Source organism: Nicotiana attenuata, unplaced genomic scaffold (assembly GCF_001879085.1).
Source record: "Nicotiana attenuata strain UT unplaced genomic scaffold, NIATTr2, whole genome shotgun sequence".
Taxonomy (NCBI): Eukaryota; Viridiplantae; Streptophyta; class Magnoliopsida; order Solanales; family Solanaceae; genus Nicotiana; species Nicotiana attenuata.
The window spans coordinates 118,102-135,289 of record NW_017670668.1 but is presented as its reverse complement, the minus strand read 5'-3'; the positions used below and the strand labels follow the sequence as shown (position 1 = coordinate 135,289).

The window sequence follows — 17,188 nt, the reverse complement described above, 5'->3', positions numbered from 1 at the left end:
AAAGCTGACCAAGTCTATTAGGCTAGTTCAAACCCGTACCATGGCATTAAATGGCTGTACCAGCTCCATATCTTTGTAATAAATGTATTTGTACTATGTTGAGATTCCCCCTCATCTATAAAGGGGACTCTTGTCATTTTGTAAAGACAAGTTACAATACACTACACACTACATCGAATACAAGAACATTCTCTGCTCTCTAACTCAAACATACTCTTTATTTGATCCTATTGCTTATATTTATTGCTTTACTTACATTTATTACATTTCATTAATTGTTCATCATTTATTGTTCATTATTGATCATAAAGAGCCGCCAGCGCAACTCTCATAACTATTAATCCTCCATTGACTGCCCTTAGCCGGGCGTCCGACTCGACCTCGAGGCCCCGTATACGCCAGCTCGAGGCCCCGATTTCCAGCCAGTCGGTTTGATTATTATACTATCTACAAACTCTTATCTTATCTTCTAATCTTTCACTTAGCATCTATTGCCTAACAACTAGCATAAAAACAGATCACGCATTTTTAGAACCACAAAATCAAATCTAATTGTTATTACCATTTTAAGGGTAAACAAGTCTATATATGACCTTTTTTATAACACAAAAAGTGTGATCTACTTATAAGTTTTAGTTTAACAAATTATGATGGCATATATAGTAAATATTTATTTCATCCCTTTTAACCTTCAATTTTTGTTTTATGTATATATCACACACATTTCAATATTATGTAGTTTTAGAAAATTTATACTGATTGACACAGAATACACGTGCAACACATGCATCCAGAAACTAGTTTACAAATAGCCAATTCGAGGAGGATGTGAATTTGGACTAGATGTATAAGGTCAACGCATTCCTTTATTCCTCTTGTTCTCCAAGTTGTAGAAAGTAGGTGTTTGTTGCTTTCCTGACAATATTATATTTCGAATTTTGCAATTAGAAAATTAAAGGTTGACCAAGATGCATTCATGGATGAAAAGACAAATAATAGCTTAATGCACCGAGCTTAGACTCTTTCAGCCAATCGAAGAACTCACATTTGAATTCATTTGTTTTCCTCTCATGATGAACTAAAGGCATTTTGCCTTCTGTTAAAGTTTTCTTTATCATCCAGTCTTCTTTATGGCTTTATGCTGGATTTTTCTTTGCTTCTTCATTCTTTGTTGTTCTTTTCATTTGATAAGCAGCCAACGTTTTGATTAGCCAACTGCAAATCTTTCTACAACTTGGGTTAACAGCTTTTCTGCACCCCATTCAGTGAATTTCACTGATGGTTCAATAGTAAGGGCTGTACTACTAAGAGGAACCCTTGGTCCAAAATATGCTTGTGGTTTCTACTGTAATGGGAATTGTGAGAGTTACCTCTTTGCCATCTTCGTTGTGCAAACCAATAGTGTTTCCTTTATTACTTCTCCCAATGTTGGGTTCCCACAAGTGGTTTGGTCTGCTAACAGGAATAGTCCAGTTAGGATCAATTCTACATTGCAGCTTACAGCACAAGGAGACTTGGTGCTTAGAGATGCTGATGGTACTTTGGCTTGGTCAACAAACAGTGTTGGAAAATCTGTTGCTGGCTTAAACTTGACTGATGAGGGAAACCTTGTTCTGTTTGATGCCAAAAATGCAACTGTTTGGCAATCTTTTGATCACTCAACTGATTCTTTGGTTCCAGGACAGAAGTTAGTATCAGGAATGAAGCTAACAGCAAGTGTTTCAACAACAAACTGGACTAAAGGAGGTTTCTTTTCTTTCTCTGCTACCGACGATGGTTTCACTGCTCTCGTCGAGTCAAATCCTCCCCAAACATACTTTACAAGGTCTGTTGGTGACTTCAATGCGAGTAGAGGTTCCATGTATGTCATGTATTTGAATGAAAGCTTAGTTTTATTCTCAAATTCTAGTGATCCCAACTATCCACGGACACTGGTTTCTATTCCTCCAGCATCCTCAGCTCAATATATGAAACTGGAGTCTAACGGATACTTGAAAGTGTATGAGTGGCAATGTCAGTGGAAAGAGGTGGATGATCTCCTGACAGGTTTTTACGGCGAGTGCAATTACCCCATCGTCTGTGGAAGATATGGCATTTGCTCAGGGGGCAATGTAGTTGTCCCAAATCAAGCTCTAATTCAACAAGCTATTTCAGACAGATAAATGATAGGCAGGCTAATCTGGGTTGTTCTGAGATCACAAGGTTGATTTGTAATGCGATAAATAACCACAGGTTTTTGGAACTTCAAGATGTAGATTACTTTGCATTTACTGCAGATATTACAAACACAGATATGAATACCTGTAAAGATGCATGTTTGAGGAACTGTTCCTGTAAAGCTGCTTTATTTCGTAGTGGTTTAAACTCTTCCATGGGGGAATGCTACCTACCATCCGAGATCTTTTCACTGATGAATAATGAGAAGGAAAGGACAAGGTACGATTCCTATGCATTTATAAAAGTACAGGTCGAAGCTGAACCAGCTGCTGCAAATGGGAAAAAGCGCGTTAATGGTGCTATACTGGGCTCTGTCATAGGAATTGCCATCTTAGGCATCATAATTGCAATTGCAGTTTTCATATTCTGGAAGAGGAGAAAAGCCATTGAAGACGAGGAGAGTTATCTAGATCACGTGACAGGAATGCCCACTAGATTTTCTTACGATGATCTAAAGGCTGCAACGGAGAACTTTACAAAGAAGCTCGGTGAAGGAGGATTTGGGTCAATTTTTGAAGGATGCTTAGAAGATGGCACAAAGATTGCAGTGAAACGCCTTGACGGAATAGGCCAAGTCAAAAAATCATTCCTAGCTGAGGTTGAAACTATTGGCAGCATACATCATGTAAATCTGGTACAATTAATTGGCTTCTGCGCTGAGAAGTCTCATAGGCTTTTAGTCTATGAGTTTATGAGCAATGGATCACTTGAAAAATGGATCTACCATGGGAAACAAGAGCTCACTCTTGATTGGAACTGCAGGCGGAAGATTATTCAAGACATAGCCAAAGGATTAGCTTACCTTCACGAAGAATGCAGGCAAAAGATTCTACATCTGGATATTAAGCCCCCAAACATACTCCTAGATGAGAAGGACAACGCTAAACTCTCTGACTTCGAGCTCTCAAAGCTAATTGACCGGAATCAGAGCCAAGTCATGACTACGATGAGAGGCACTCCTGGTTATTTGGCTCCTGAATGGCTTAGTGGAGTTATAACAGAAAAGGTAGACGTCTACAGCTTTGGCATTGTGATCTTGGAAATTTTGAGTGGAAGAAGACATTTTGAGGCATCCGAGTCTGAAGAGCAAAGGGTAATGTTGAACTTATTCAAGAAAAAGGCAGAGGAAGGGCAATAGGTGGATCTTATTGATAAGCATAGTGAAGATATGCAGTCTTACAAAGAAGAAGTAATAGAGACGATGCAGATTGCTGCCTGGTGTTTACAAGGTGACTACACGAAGAGGCCTTCAATGTCAATGGTGGTCAAGGCAATGGAAGGTGTTTTGGATATTGAAAAGAATCTGGACTATAGCTTCCTTAAGCCACAAACAGTCGGTAAATTACCAAATACGTATTACTTTTTCAGATTCAACTCCTTTACTACCTTCAATCCTATCAGGCCCAAGATGAGGAGAATTTGGCTAATTTCTAGTTTTGCTGCTGTGTAAATTTCTCCTCCAATGTTCACGGAAGTTAAGATTGTTTTTTTTTTTTCAACTTATTCATGCAAAGTTTGTTCAATATGTACATAATACACTTATCACAACTTTTATGGATTCTTTGCCACTAACGATTTTCAGCAATAATGCTTTATAAGCTCGACACAACTCTTGTTTTGCTACCTAACACTTCCTATCTTTTGAGACACTAGTAAACTTAGGAATACAGTGTTTGTGCTAAGAACTAGGAAGACATAGAAAGCAGTGGTAAGTTGCGTAATTGAATTCTTGAGTCTGCCAATCTTCTTATACGAGAGTTTTGAGTAGCCGTTGCAGATTGACCCTTGATTGAGGCACAAATATTCTAAGAGTTTTGACCCAAAGGGTGCCTCCGAATCCTGCTCAAGAGATGGGCTGGATTCATTTTCGTCCTTCCTTTTCGTATTCATAATCAAGGGAGTGATTTGTGGCTTGACTTGATCGATCAATCTTCAGAATCTCCAGATTCCAAATTAATCCTTGAAGTAGGGACTGACTTCCTATAGCGACTGCACTTGATCTTGTTTTCTTTTTGATGGCCTTGACATCTTTTGATTTAGCATTGTCCTTGTTGCATTTGATCTTGTTTCCTTTCTGATATCTTTAACAAATTGACTTCCTTTGAATTAGTACAGCCTTCCTAATTTCCTGCAATTAAATAGATACAGTTAGATTTGCACTATTGTCATCATTGAAACTTAGGTGTAACACATTATTCGATGAAATAATAAAGACACTAAATGTTCAATAAAATGAACCCAGGCATTATGAGAAAATATGAATCTTGACACTTTCTTTTGAGATAGCATATCCACTATTTTTCTAACACTAATAATCACAATCATAATTTACTAGCAAAATCCATCTGCAAGCATTTAGGAGTAATTTTTTGTTATATATAATCTTATAGTCAATTGTAGATTTGGCAATGGGATGGATTAAACTTTTTGCGAGGTAAAGCCTTAACATAGTGACCCACCCCGTTGCCGTCTCTAGTCAATAGTCAGCTGCTTCAAAGGATAATAGCATATTGAAAAAGTTATTGTGAAGCCCATCTCCTTGTTGACCGGCCAAAGATTGACAAAGAGACACACCTGTTGGAATATATAATAGTTTTCTTTCCTTAACTGTACACAAACCAGAAGGTGCATATCCAAGAAAGCACAACAGCTAATAGAAACAAAGAGGAATACAAAGATTTTGTTAGAAGTGAAAATGAGTATATATGAAGCATGGCAACGAAACAGTCTCCTGTTAGCTTTCGGACCAAACTGCATTCACTGGAGTTACACATTTTCTAGAAGTTCAGAATTTGCAGTCAATAATAATTTGAGATTCAAGATTCACTTTTACACAGTTTGTGAATTGAATCATATATTAAGGCATTAAGTCATAAGGAATTTTTTTTAGCATAACAAGATGAAGCTAAACTTTGAGATATAATAATTGAATGAAATGCCCAGAACCTGCAGCAACTAGGAAGATGCAAAATCTTAATAAAATCCTCTAATTTTCATTTTTCAAAGCACAGAACATTGTGTCTGGAAGTCGTAGTGTCCTATATTATATTCATGCTTTACTGTACGAACATGATTTGCTTTCAAATTGTAATAAATAAATTGAGAAATCGTTGTTATAGTCAAAGTTGGCTGCTGATTGGAAGTCAACAGAATGGAAGAAATTAAATGTGATGCGCCTTCTTCTGAGCAAAGATTGAAAAACAGACCCAAGCTAATAGAAACTAATGTATGGAGCAAATTACAATTACAGATATCACTTTGGAATTCTGTATGATTTTCTTTTTCTTTCTTGAACTGTACACAATAAGAGGTCATATCCCGAAAAAGCATTAAGTTTGCTGTTGGCTTCGTTTAGAAAGCAATGATGGCAGAATGGAGACTGCATTTTCCTGTCATTCTCTTCATTTATCTCATTTTCTATTCTTTTCAGTTCGCTATATCCAAACAGTTGTGGAATTTCAATGTCAGTCTTTGGAATTCCACCGCCAGAGTTCCCACTTTCTGGATCAATAATCCTTTCATTAATCGTAATTATTCCACCACAGACTTCTCCGCCATTACACCCATCCTTCTGAGTGGAAAAGATTCTGGCTCTCAGTTCCTCTGTGGCTTCGTCTGTAATTACGAAGTCACGGGATGCCTTCTTGGTACCCTCTTAGTACTCTACAACAACACCGCTAGTGAGAAAAAATATACTATACTTTACCCCCAGTTAGTTTGGTCTGCTAACAGGAACCGTCCAGTGAAAGCCAATGCTACGTTGCAACTAGGCCAAGATGGCAATTTGGTCTTGTTAGATTCTGATGGTACTCTTGTTTGGTCCACTAATACTACTGGAAAATCTGTTTCAGGATTAAACTTGACAGAAAGAGGGAATCTCGTGCTCTTTGATAAGAGAAATAGCGCAATTTGGCAGTCGTTTGATCATCCAACGGATTCTTTGTTATCAGGGCAGGATTTGGTTTCCGGTCAGAAGCTTATAGCAAGCATTTCAGCATCCAATAAGAGTCAAGGTTTATTTTCGCTTACTATTCTCAACGGAAGCCTTGTGGCGTACACAGATTCTAATCCACCTCAGTATTACTATGCTTCAGATTATACGAACGATACTGGTTTAAGTTTTGACGGCCATACCCTTAGCCTTGCGTCTACTTTTGCTCAATTCATGAAGCTGGAGCATAATGGACATTTACGGCTATACCAATTTGACATATATGAGCTTGATTGGAAAGTGGTATCTGATGTTTGGACATCTGAATCTGATGTAGGAAACTGTGGGTACCCAATGGTGTGTGGAAGATATAGCATATGTACAAGTGACGGGCAATGTAATTGTCCGTACGAAGGGAACTTTTTCAGGCCATCTATCGGTAGAAAAACAGATCTTGGATGTACGGCGTTGACACCCATAACTTGCGACTCTTTGCAGTACCATAGTCTTCTAGAGCTCAGCGACACCAGATATTTTGCATTGGATGTCAACTTTCAACTGAATTCAAGCATATGGTTCGAGGGGATAAAGTTGGAAGATTGCAAAACGGCTTGTCTGAGTAACTGTTCTTGCAAAGCTGTTGTTTGGGATGGGACTCGAACGAAAAACTGTTTATTATTGAATGAAGTCTTTTCAATCATGGACAACGGGGAGGGAAGAGACAAGACCACAGTTTTTCTTAAGGTGCAGAATCAGTCACCAATCACTTCTGGAGGAAAGCAATCAAGACCTGTCAAAGTGATACTGGGATCTACTCTTGCAGCTCTCGTGGGGATAATCTTAAGTATCACTACTTGGTTTATACTTTTCAAAAAGAGGTCACAGTCCAGCAAGGATAGGGATTTTCTGGATATAGAACCACTGTTACCGGGAATTCTAACTCGATTCTCTTACAATGAGCTGAAAATAATTACAGAAGATTTCAGCAAAAAGCTCGGGGAAGGAGGATTTGGCTCTGTATATGAGGGAACGCTGAGTAATGGCACTAAAATAGCTGTGAAACATCTGGATGGTGTAGGTCAAGTAAAGGATTCATTTTTAACAGAAGTAAACATAGTTGGTGGCATTCACCATGTCAATTTGGTAAAACTTATTGGATTTTGTGCGGATAAAAACGACAGGCTTCTGATCTATGAGTACATGGTAAATGGATCGTTGGATAGGTGGATTTCTCATGAAAAGCAAGAAAATAGGCTTATATGGAAGACAAGGCAATGTATAATATCAGATATTGCCAAGGGATTAGCTTATCTTCATGAGGATTGCAGCCATAAGATAATTCATTTGGACATCAAACCACAAAACATCCTTCTAGATCAGTATTTCAATGCTAAGATATCTGATTTTGGGTTGTCGAAGCTAATTGAGAAAGACAAAAGCAAAGTTGTGACTAGAATGAGAGGAACACCAGGATATTTAGCCCCTGAATGGTTGAGCTCGGTAATCACTGAGAAAGTTGACGTGTATGCCTTTGGAATTGTGCTATTGGAAATTCTCTGTGGGCGAAAGAATTTGGATTGGTCCCAAGCTGATGAAGAAGATGTGCATTTGCTAAGTGTCTTTAGAAGAAAAGTGGAACAACAGCAGCTCACGGATATGGTTGACAAAAACAACGAGGATATGCTGCTCCACAAAGAAGCAGTGACAGAAATGATGAGCATCGCTGCATGGTGTTTACAGGGCGATTTCTCCAAGAGGCCTTCTATGTCATTGGTGGTTAAGGTACTGGAAGGTTTGGTGACTGTTGAAACCGACTTAGATTATAATTTCACTAACATACCTGAAGTTAGGGAAGGCAACCAACAGAGGGAAGCCACTATCAGTTCAAGATTTCCTTCAGTTTTATCGGGACCAAGGTAAACAGATTTTGAGTCTTTGAAAGAACCAATTTATGGTTGTGTAATATCAATATTGCAAGATTTTCAAAGCGTAACCTTTTATGGTGTATGAGATTACAATTCATGAAATGTAATATTGTTTTTGTAACTTCTGCATTAGATTTTTGAACTTCATGTTACTACATGTAGTGGCTCCTCAATTTGTATGCGACAGGAGATATAATAGTGTGGTGTTGCAGATACTGATCGTGTGTTTTAAGTGCTGACATTTGCTTTAGGGACTTCAACTGGTAATGTTCAGTAAGCTTTATTCTGATACGCTATAAGAAAAGATCCACAAAGCAAGTTTAGATTTTGCTGTATCGAACAACTGATCGAGTCATAATCAAAGAACTAATGCAAAGTTTATCTCTTTTTTATGAGAAAAAGAGTTATTGTTCATCCACATGGCCTCATAGTAAGGAGGTATTAGTATGTTCTTGTAAAAGTGAAGCACCCACAATCTTAAAATCCTGGATCCGCCACTGAGTATAGATAATAAAAGTCTCTAGAGCACTGCCTTACTTAAAGAAGCTTATTACGGCTCTAATTTAATTAGTGAATGCCCACATTTACTATTTAGTGTTAACTTTATAGCTCTCACAGGCAAAAGAAGTATTGATTCATGTACTACAAAGGGTTTCTTCATAGTATGTTTAGTGAGAATATTGGTTGATTAGACAATCATGGTTTTCTTACAATTCGGAAGGATTATTGCAATGGCCTTGAGCCTTATCAATAGAGGAGAAAAGGTTGGTCAAAGTTATTACTTTCGGCATCATTCGTAAAAGGTCCTCGGAATATGGGATGAATTGATCATTGTTACAAAGACCTATATTTTGTTTTTTTTTGTGTATTATTATTTACTCAAATATTTATTTTAATAATATTGATATTATTTTATAAAATATATAATTTATGACTCGGTATTGAGGTGCAACGCACGCGGCCAGAAACTAGTTTTATAATAAAAAGCAACCTGGAATTTTGTAAGAATAAAGAAATAGAGAAAGGGGAAGTTCTGGTCTCCAGATTCTTTAAAATAATCCGAAAAAGGAAGACACCAGTATGTCTTCTCACTTAATTAGTACTATCATATTCATGCTTCACGTGTAAAAAGAATCTCTGAAAATGATCGTTTTCAGTTTGTGGCAAATAGAAAATGAGTGTCAATAACACATGGAATAAAAGTTTATGTGAGGCAGCTGTCTTGTATTACCAGAGAGACGCATTCCGAAAGAAAAGGCACAACACCAGGCATTAGTAATACTAGTATAATACAGAAGGAGTAGCTAGCTAGCAAACTGCTCCAGATTTCAGACATTTTCTTATAAGCTTTAACTTCGTTTAGAAAGCAATGGTTAGAGTGTATTTTCCTATCCTAATACTCATCATTTATCTCCACTTCTTTACATCCAGGTTTGCATTATCCCAACCTTCGTCGAGCATAAATGCTAGTCTTTTAAAGTCTACAGCCGGCCTATCCACTTCCTGGATCAATAGACCATCTCTTATTGTTAATTCCACAGACATATTTCCTCGGGTGATTGTGACACCTCTTCTTCTGAGATGAGTTGACAACAACGGTCCACGATTTCTCTGTGGCTTCTACTGCGATGAGAAGGTCACATCATGCCTTCTTAGCGTCCTCTTATTCTCCTTTATCGAGAATGATGTGATATATTCTCCGCAGTTAGTTTGGTCTGCTAACCGAAATCAGCCCGTCAAAGCCAATGCAACCTTGCAACTAGGAGAAGATGGAAACTTGGTATTGTCAGACTCTGATGGCACTCTTGTTTGGTCCACTAATATAACTGGCCAATCCGTTTCAGGCTTGAACTTCACAGAAATGGGAAATCTGGTACTCTTTGATAAGAGAAATCGCATAATTTGGCAATCTTTTGATCATCCTACAGATTCTTTGCTCCTGGGGCAGACTTTGGTCCCCGGGCAAAAGCTCATAGCAAGCGTTTCAGCATCCAATTGGAGTCAAGGTTTGCATTCTCTTACTATCCTTAACGGAAGCGTGGTCGCTTACGTAGATTCTGACCCACCTCAGTTTTACTATGCTGACCGTTATCCAGATAGTCCTTATTTCAAGTTTGACCTTCAAACCTTTACTGCTTTACCACACCATCCTAAACCAGTAGCTCAATTCATGAAGCTTGGACATGATGGACATTTACGGGTATACCAACTAGACGTCCTTGATTGGAAAGAGGAATCTGACATATTGACGCCAGATGTGGGGAACTGCGGGTACCCATTGGTGTGTGGAAGATACAGCATTTGTACAAACGGCGGGCAATGTATTTGTCCAGCTGAAGGAAATTTCTTCAGGACAAGTAATGAAAGGAAGCCAGATCTTGGATGTACAGAGGTGAACTCCATTTCATGCAACTCTTCACAGTACCATAGTCTCCTAGAGCTCAAGAACACCACATATTTTGCATTTGAGTTCATTCATTCACTAATGACAAGCAAATTTTGGTTAGAGGAGAAATCAATGGAAGATTGCAAAAGGGCCTGTTTGAGTAACTGTTCCTGCAAAGCTGCTGCTTTCGCATATTATTGGGATGGGGCTGCAAAAGGGAGATGTTTGTTAGTGAATGAAGTCTTCTCTCTCACAGACTACAAGGATGAGGTATACAAGACAGTATTTCTTAAGGTGCAGAATTCCTCAAACGCACAGAATGATCAGTCTTCAATCATTTCTGGAGGAAAGAAATCAAGACCTTTCAAAGTGATAATAGGATCTACTCTTGCAGCTTTGTTCGGGATAATTTTCATTATCTGTTAGAAACATGCATTAAGAGCTGCAGCAGTCCAAGTGCCGTGTAAAACAGTTTATGGCTTGTAATATTCGTTACTAAAAAATTTCCAATTCTAGCTTAATGTTTGTATGACATTATAATTCGGTACTAATGTATTCCAAGTTACATTACTAATGTATGACACTATTATTCTGTGATTTTGGGTTGTCAAAGCTAATTGAGAAAGACAAAAGCAAAGTGGTAACTAGATTTAGAGGAACACCAGGGTATTTAGCCCCTGAACGATTGAGCTCGGTAATCACTGCGAAAGTAGACGTGTATGCGTTTGGAATTGAGATCTTGGAGATTCTCAGTGGCCGAAAGAACTTGGATTGGTCCCAAGCTGATGAAAAAGATGTGCATTTGCTAAGTGTCTTTAGGAGAAAAGCGGAACAACATCAGCTCATGGATATGGTTGACAAAAACAACGAGGATATGCAGCTCCACAGAGAAGAAGTGACAGAAATGATGAGAAGAAGTGACAGAAATGATGAGCATTGGTGCATGGTGTCTACAGGGAGACTTCACAAAGAGGCCTTCAATGACATTGGTGGTTATATAAGGTACTAGAAGGTTTGGTGTCTGTTGAAACCGACTTAGATTACAATTTCACAAACCTACCAGAGGTTGGGGCAGGCAACCAACAGAGGAAGCCACTATCAGTTCAGTATTATCTGAACCAAGGTAAATAATAAGCTTAAGATTTTTAGTTTTCGAAAGAACCAATTTATGGTTGTGTAATGTTAATATTGAAAGATTTTCTAAGCATAACTTTTTATGATGTATGAGATTACTATTCATGAAATGCAATGTTTTTGTATGTTACTAGTATCATGTAGTGGCTCCTCAATTCGTATGTGACAGGAGATAAAATAGTGTGGTGTTGCAGGTACTGAACGTGTGTTCTAAGTGCTGACATTTGCTTTAGATTTTGACGTATCGAACAACTGATTGTGCCATAATGAAAGAAGTAATGCAAAGTTTATCTCTTTTTTATGAGAAAATGAATTATTGTTCATCCACATGGCCTCATAGCAAGGAGGTATTAGTATGTTCTTGTAAATCACTAATCCTCCTTTATGTACATGTAGGTGTTTGTGAGTCTGTATTTTCCCTTTTATTTCATTCCCTTTCATCCCTTCTCTCTGCCTTCATATTGTTGCATGCTTCATCACTGGATCCTTCTTTGTCAAGTACATGCCTAACGCATTTCTTTTTATATGACGTAAAAAAAATTATACCTAGAGAAAATTAAGTAATCAGAGAATTAGCTTATACAATACTCAATTGGAATGACTGAGCAAACAAGACGATTTGATGCTAGTAGCGCTTTAACTCGGTTCAACTAGTTAAAACTGCTGGTTGGTACAAAAATTACTTAGTTACAGGTATCTTAAAATATCCCAAAAGTGATATTTATAGATCATTTTTTATGGGTTGGAAAAAAGCCGTTTTCAAGCTAAATATGCTTGAAAATGAGAAGTCGTTTGTTATAGTACTATACTTAGTCAATACTGAGCTACTGGAAAGAGTGTACAAGTCAACAAAAGTTTAATTATGAAGATAACAGCACATTGAATAAGTTTTTTTGTGAGGCCCCTCTCTGTATTGAGTATTGACCGGGCAAAGACTGACAAAGAGACAAAGATGTAGGAATTTTATTATAGTAGTAGTTTTTTTATGAGAACCTCTAAATCAATGAAAAACACAGCAGCAGGGATTAAACGAAACAAGTGATATCAATGTATTTGTTGCTGCAAATTGAGAAATCAAAACTAATGGAATTATGAGGATTTACAACTTCAATTGTTTGTCAACGCTCTTCATTCGCTTTCACATTTTTGTAATCATTTTTATAGTCAAAGTTGGCATGCTGAAAATAGTGGTAGGAAGTCAACAGAATGGAAGAAATTGAATGTGATGCCCTTCTACTGAGCAAGCTAATACAAACTAATGTATGGAGCAGATTACAAGTTCAGATATCACTTTGGAATTTTGTATGATTTTCTTTTTCTTTCTTGAACTGTACACAATAAGAAGGTCATATCCCCAAAAAGGCACAACAACAAGCATTAATATAACACAGAGGGAGTAGCTATGATTGCAGAAGAGAGACAATATTTTGCTATCCTTCTCTTCATTTATCTCCTCTTCTGTTTGTCTGAATTTGCTATATCCCAATCTTCATGGAATATCAATTCCAGTCGATCAAATTCTACTGTCGGACTTTCCTCTTTATGGATCAACAGGCCGTCTCTTCTGATAAATTCCACCACTGACGACTTCTATGGTTTGACACCCATACTTCTTCGTGGAAATGCCGGCCCACGATTCCTCTGTGGCTTCTACTGTAATTACAATGCCACAGAATGCTTTCTTGGTATCCTCTTGTTCCACAACAGATCCGACAGACAGAACGATATGGTAAATTTTCCCCAGTTAGTTTGGTCAGCTAACAGGAACCATCCAGTGAAAGCCAATGCAACCTTGCAACTAGGCCGAGATGGCAATTTGGTCTTGGCAGACTCTGATGGCACTTTAGTTTGGTCCACTAATACAACTGGCAAATCTGTTTCAGGCTTAAACTTGACAGAAACAGGGAATCTTGTGCTATTTGATAAGAGAAAACACGCAATTTGGCAGTCTTTTGATCATCCAACGGACTCTTTGCTTCCGGGGCAAAGTTTAGTTCGCGGACAGAAGCTCATAGCAAGCATTTCAGCATCCAATCGGAGTCAAGGTTTGCTTTCTCTTACTATTCTCAACGGAAGCTGGGCCACTTATGCAGATACTAACCCACCTCAGTATTACTACACTTCATTTTATCCTCTTACTCCTTATTTAAGTTTTGACGGTGAAACCCTTACTGCTTTACAAGATCCTTCTACATCGACAACTCAATTCATGAAGCTTGGGCCTGATGGACATTTAAGGGTATACCAATGGGACAGAATTGATTGGAAAGAGGTATCCGACATTTTGATGTCAGAGGTAAAAAACTGTGAGTACCCAATGGTGTGTGGAAGGTATAGCATTTGTACAAATAACGGGCAATGTACTTGTCCGCCAGAGGAAAGTTTATTCAGGCCTCTTTCTGACAGGAAACCAGATCTTGGATGTTCAAAGCTGACAGAGGTTAACTGCGACTCTTCGCGGTATCATAGTTTCGTAGAGCTTAAGGATACTGTATATTTTGCATTTAAGTTCAGTCATGAACTAAGTTCTGGCGTATTGTGGCTTGAGGGGAAAAAATTGGAAGAATGCAAAAGGGCATGTCTGAGTAACTGTTCTTGCAAAGCAGCTGTTTTTGAAAATAATTGGGATTCTAATCATATAGGGAGCTGTTTGTTACTTAATGAAGTCTTGTCTCTCATAGACAATGAAGGAGGAAGAGGCAAGACGATATTTCTTAAGGTGCAGAATTCCTCAAAGGCGCTGAATCAGTCTCCAATCATTCTTGAAGGAAAGAAATCAAGACGTTTTAAAGTGATAATAGGATCTATTGTTGCAGCTTTGTTCGGGATAATTTTAAGTATCAGTACTTGCTTTGCTCTGTTCAAAAAGAGGACAAATAAGTCCCGCAAGGCTGGGTATTTGCTGGATCTAGAACCAATCTTACCTGGAATGCTAACTCGATTCTCTTATAATGACTTGAAAATAACTACAGAAGATTTCAGCAAAAAGCTTGGGGAAGGAGGATTTGGCACTGTATATGAGGGAACACTGAGTAATGGAACCAAAATAGCCGTGAAGCATCTAGATGGTCTAGGTCAAGTAAAAGAATCATTCTTAACAGAGGTAAATATAGTTGGTGGCATTCACCATGTCAATTTGGTAAAACTCATTGGATTTTGTGCCGAGAAAAGTCACAGGCTTCTAATCTACGAGTACATGATAAATGGATCATTGGATAGGTGGATTTCCCATGAAAATGGGCTTACATGGCTTACAAGGCAAAAGATAATATCAGATATTGCCAAAGGGTTAGCTTATCTACACGAGGATTGCAGCCAGAAGATAATTCATTTGGACATCAAACCACAAAATATCCTTCTAGATCAACATCTCAATGCTAAGATATCTGATTTTGGGTTGTCAAAACTAATCGAGAAAGACAAAAGCAAAGTTGTAACTAGAATGAGAGGAACACCAGGGTATCTTGCCCCTGAATGGTTGAGTTCCATAATCACTGAGAAAGTTGATGTGTATGCCTTTGGAATTGTGCTCTTGGAACTCCTCTGTGGTAGAAAGAATTTGGATCGGTCCCAAGCTGATGAAGAAGATGTCCATTTGGTTAGTGTTTTTAGGAGAAAAGCGGAACAAGAGCAGCTCATGGATATGGTTGACAAAAACAACGAGGATATGCAGCTCCACAAAGAAGAAGTGACAGAAATGATGAGCATTGCTGCATGGTGTTTACAGGGAGATTACACCAAGAGACCTTCAATGACATTGGTGGTTAAGGCACTGGAAGGTTTAGTGTCTGTCGAATCCAACTTGGATTACAATTTCACCAACGTACCTCAGTTTGGGGCAGGCAACCAACAGAGAGAAGCCACTATTAGTACGAAATTGGCTTCAGTTTTATCTGGACCAAGGTAAACAATAAGCTTAAGATTTATGGTTTTCGATAGAATCAATTTACGGATGTGAAATATCAATATTGTAAGATTTCCAAACTATAACTTTTTTGGTATATGAAACTAAAATTCATGAAATGTAATGTTTGTAACTTGTGCATTAGCTTTTTGAGCTTCATGTTTCTATCATGTAGAGGCTCCTTAATTGGTATGCGACAGGAAATATAATATTGTGATGTTGCAGCTACTGAACGTTTGTTTTAATTGCTGACATTTGCATTGGGGCTTCAACTGGTAATGTCCATTAAGCTTTATTGTGATATGCTACCGGAAAAGGTCCGGAAAGCAAGTTTAGATAAATTGAAAAGGACTAGTTTCAAAATTAATAAAGGGGAGTTTACATAAATACATGTATAATTATAAAATATTTCTTAATCTACCACTATAAAGTAAATAACATATCTTACAACTTAAACGCGATAAAAGGATAAAGGAAATTACCCTTAAATACGGTATCTTCCTATAAATAAGGAAACTGAATATCAAACACATTTAATAAAATCAATTGTTCCCTAAAATTACTCCATCAGAATTCCTATAAATAAGAAAACTTAATACGGAAAATTCTCCATTGCCTTTTTATTTGTATTCTCCTTCTCCACCATATTCTCAAACAACAATCCATTCTTTATCAAATTCTCTTTTCTCTAGTAGCAGGAGAAATAATCTTTAAATAAAAAGTACCCAAAAAAAACGGAACAAAATAGATCATAATCAATCTATAACATGTAACAAAGATATGATTTATTGTATATTATATATTCCAAGTGTCATATAAGTTTATATTATATATAATATATTGTATACTATATTGATTAGTAATATACATCCGATAAACTAAAGTGGTATTCTACAATAAAAGGTATGTTGTATTGTATACTTATACCAATGTCATATAGGTTTACATTATATCATATATTGTATACGGTATTTATTAGTAGTATACCTTAGTTTTTTCCCCCTCAATGTATACATCAGATGAAGTAAAGTGATACTATACAATGAAGGTATGTTGTATTGTATACTTATATACATTTTCATATAAGTTTATACTANTCAGAGTTTTTTAATGTAAAAATGGGTAGAACTTCATAGACCGAATTATTGAGTTTTGAGGGGGTGTTTGACCTCCGATTTGGGAGATTTTTATATGGTTAGACTCGTGAGAGGACGAGGGTTCTGAAAATATAAAAATTATCCGATTCCGAGACGTTGGCCTGAGGGACATTTTGGTCATTTTGCCTAATTTCACGCTTTAGCCTTGAATTAAATAGTAGAATCAGTTGCTTGAGATGTTATTCACAATGTGTGATTTAATTGAATAGATTTGGGCCATTTGGAGTCGAGTACTCGTGGCAAGAACGTGGTTGCTACTTGATTTTAGCCGGTTCGAGGTAAGTATCTTGCCTAACCTTTATGGGGGACTTCCCCTTAGGATTTGAGTCTTCCTTGTTGATTGTATTCCTTGTACGCGAGGTGACGAGTGCGTGTTCGGATTTATTTGTGGAAAATTGCCCCTTTTAGGCTCTTAGATCCTTGTAATCACCGAATATAAAGTTGTTCTTGATACGATTGAGTTCCCTGTTATTAGCTTCACCTTTACATGTCTTACTTGGAAATTATTTGCCCCTTTTTGGCTTATTCTTGTTG

At 37.5% G+C, this 17,188-nt stretch overlaps 2 protein-coding genes and 2 pseudogenes across 2 annotated transcripts; all 4 read left to right on the top strand.

Moving 5' to 3' along the window:
* The first annotated feature begins 985 nt into the window (after window positions 1-985).
* Window positions 986-3,785, top strand: LOC109242082 (annotated as a pseudogene).
* A 1,583-nt stretch (window positions 3,786-5,368) lies between these two features.
* LOC109242081 (G-type lectin S-receptor-like serine/threonine-protein kinase SD2-5) lies at window positions 5,369-8,289 on the top strand. Its single transcript, XM_019408910.1, has one exon. The coding sequence runs from the start codon at window positions 5,579-5,581 to the stop codon at window positions 8,066-8,068; it is 2,490 nt and encodes an 829-aa protein (XP_019264455.1). The 5' UTR covers window positions 5,369-5,578; the 3' UTR covers window positions 8,069-8,289.
* Window positions 8,290-9,435: 1,146 nt separating this feature from the next.
* LOC109242073 lies at window positions 9,436-11,655 on the top strand (annotated as a pseudogene).
* A 1,094-nt stretch (window positions 11,656-12,749) lies between these two features.
* LOC109242080 (G-type lectin S-receptor-like serine/threonine-protein kinase SD2-5) lies at window positions 12,750-15,725 on the top strand. The gene has a single exon (XM_019408909.1). The coding sequence runs from the start codon at window positions 12,996-12,998 to the stop codon at window positions 15,498-15,500; it is 2,505 nt and encodes an 834-aa protein (XP_019264454.1). The 5' UTR covers window positions 12,750-12,995; the 3' UTR covers window positions 15,501-15,725.
* The last annotated feature ends 1,463 nt before the right edge of the window (window positions 15,726-17,188 follow it).

Excerpts from the sequence above, each read along its gene's own strand:
- LOC109242080 (XM_019408909.1), top strand. The coding sequence starts at position 12,996 with ATGATTGCAGAAGAGAGACAATATTTTGCTATCCTTCTCTTCATTTAT.
- LOC109242081 (XM_019408910.1), top strand. The coding sequence starts at position 5,579 with ATGATGGCAGAATGGAGACTGCATTTTCCTGTCATTCTCTTCATTTAT.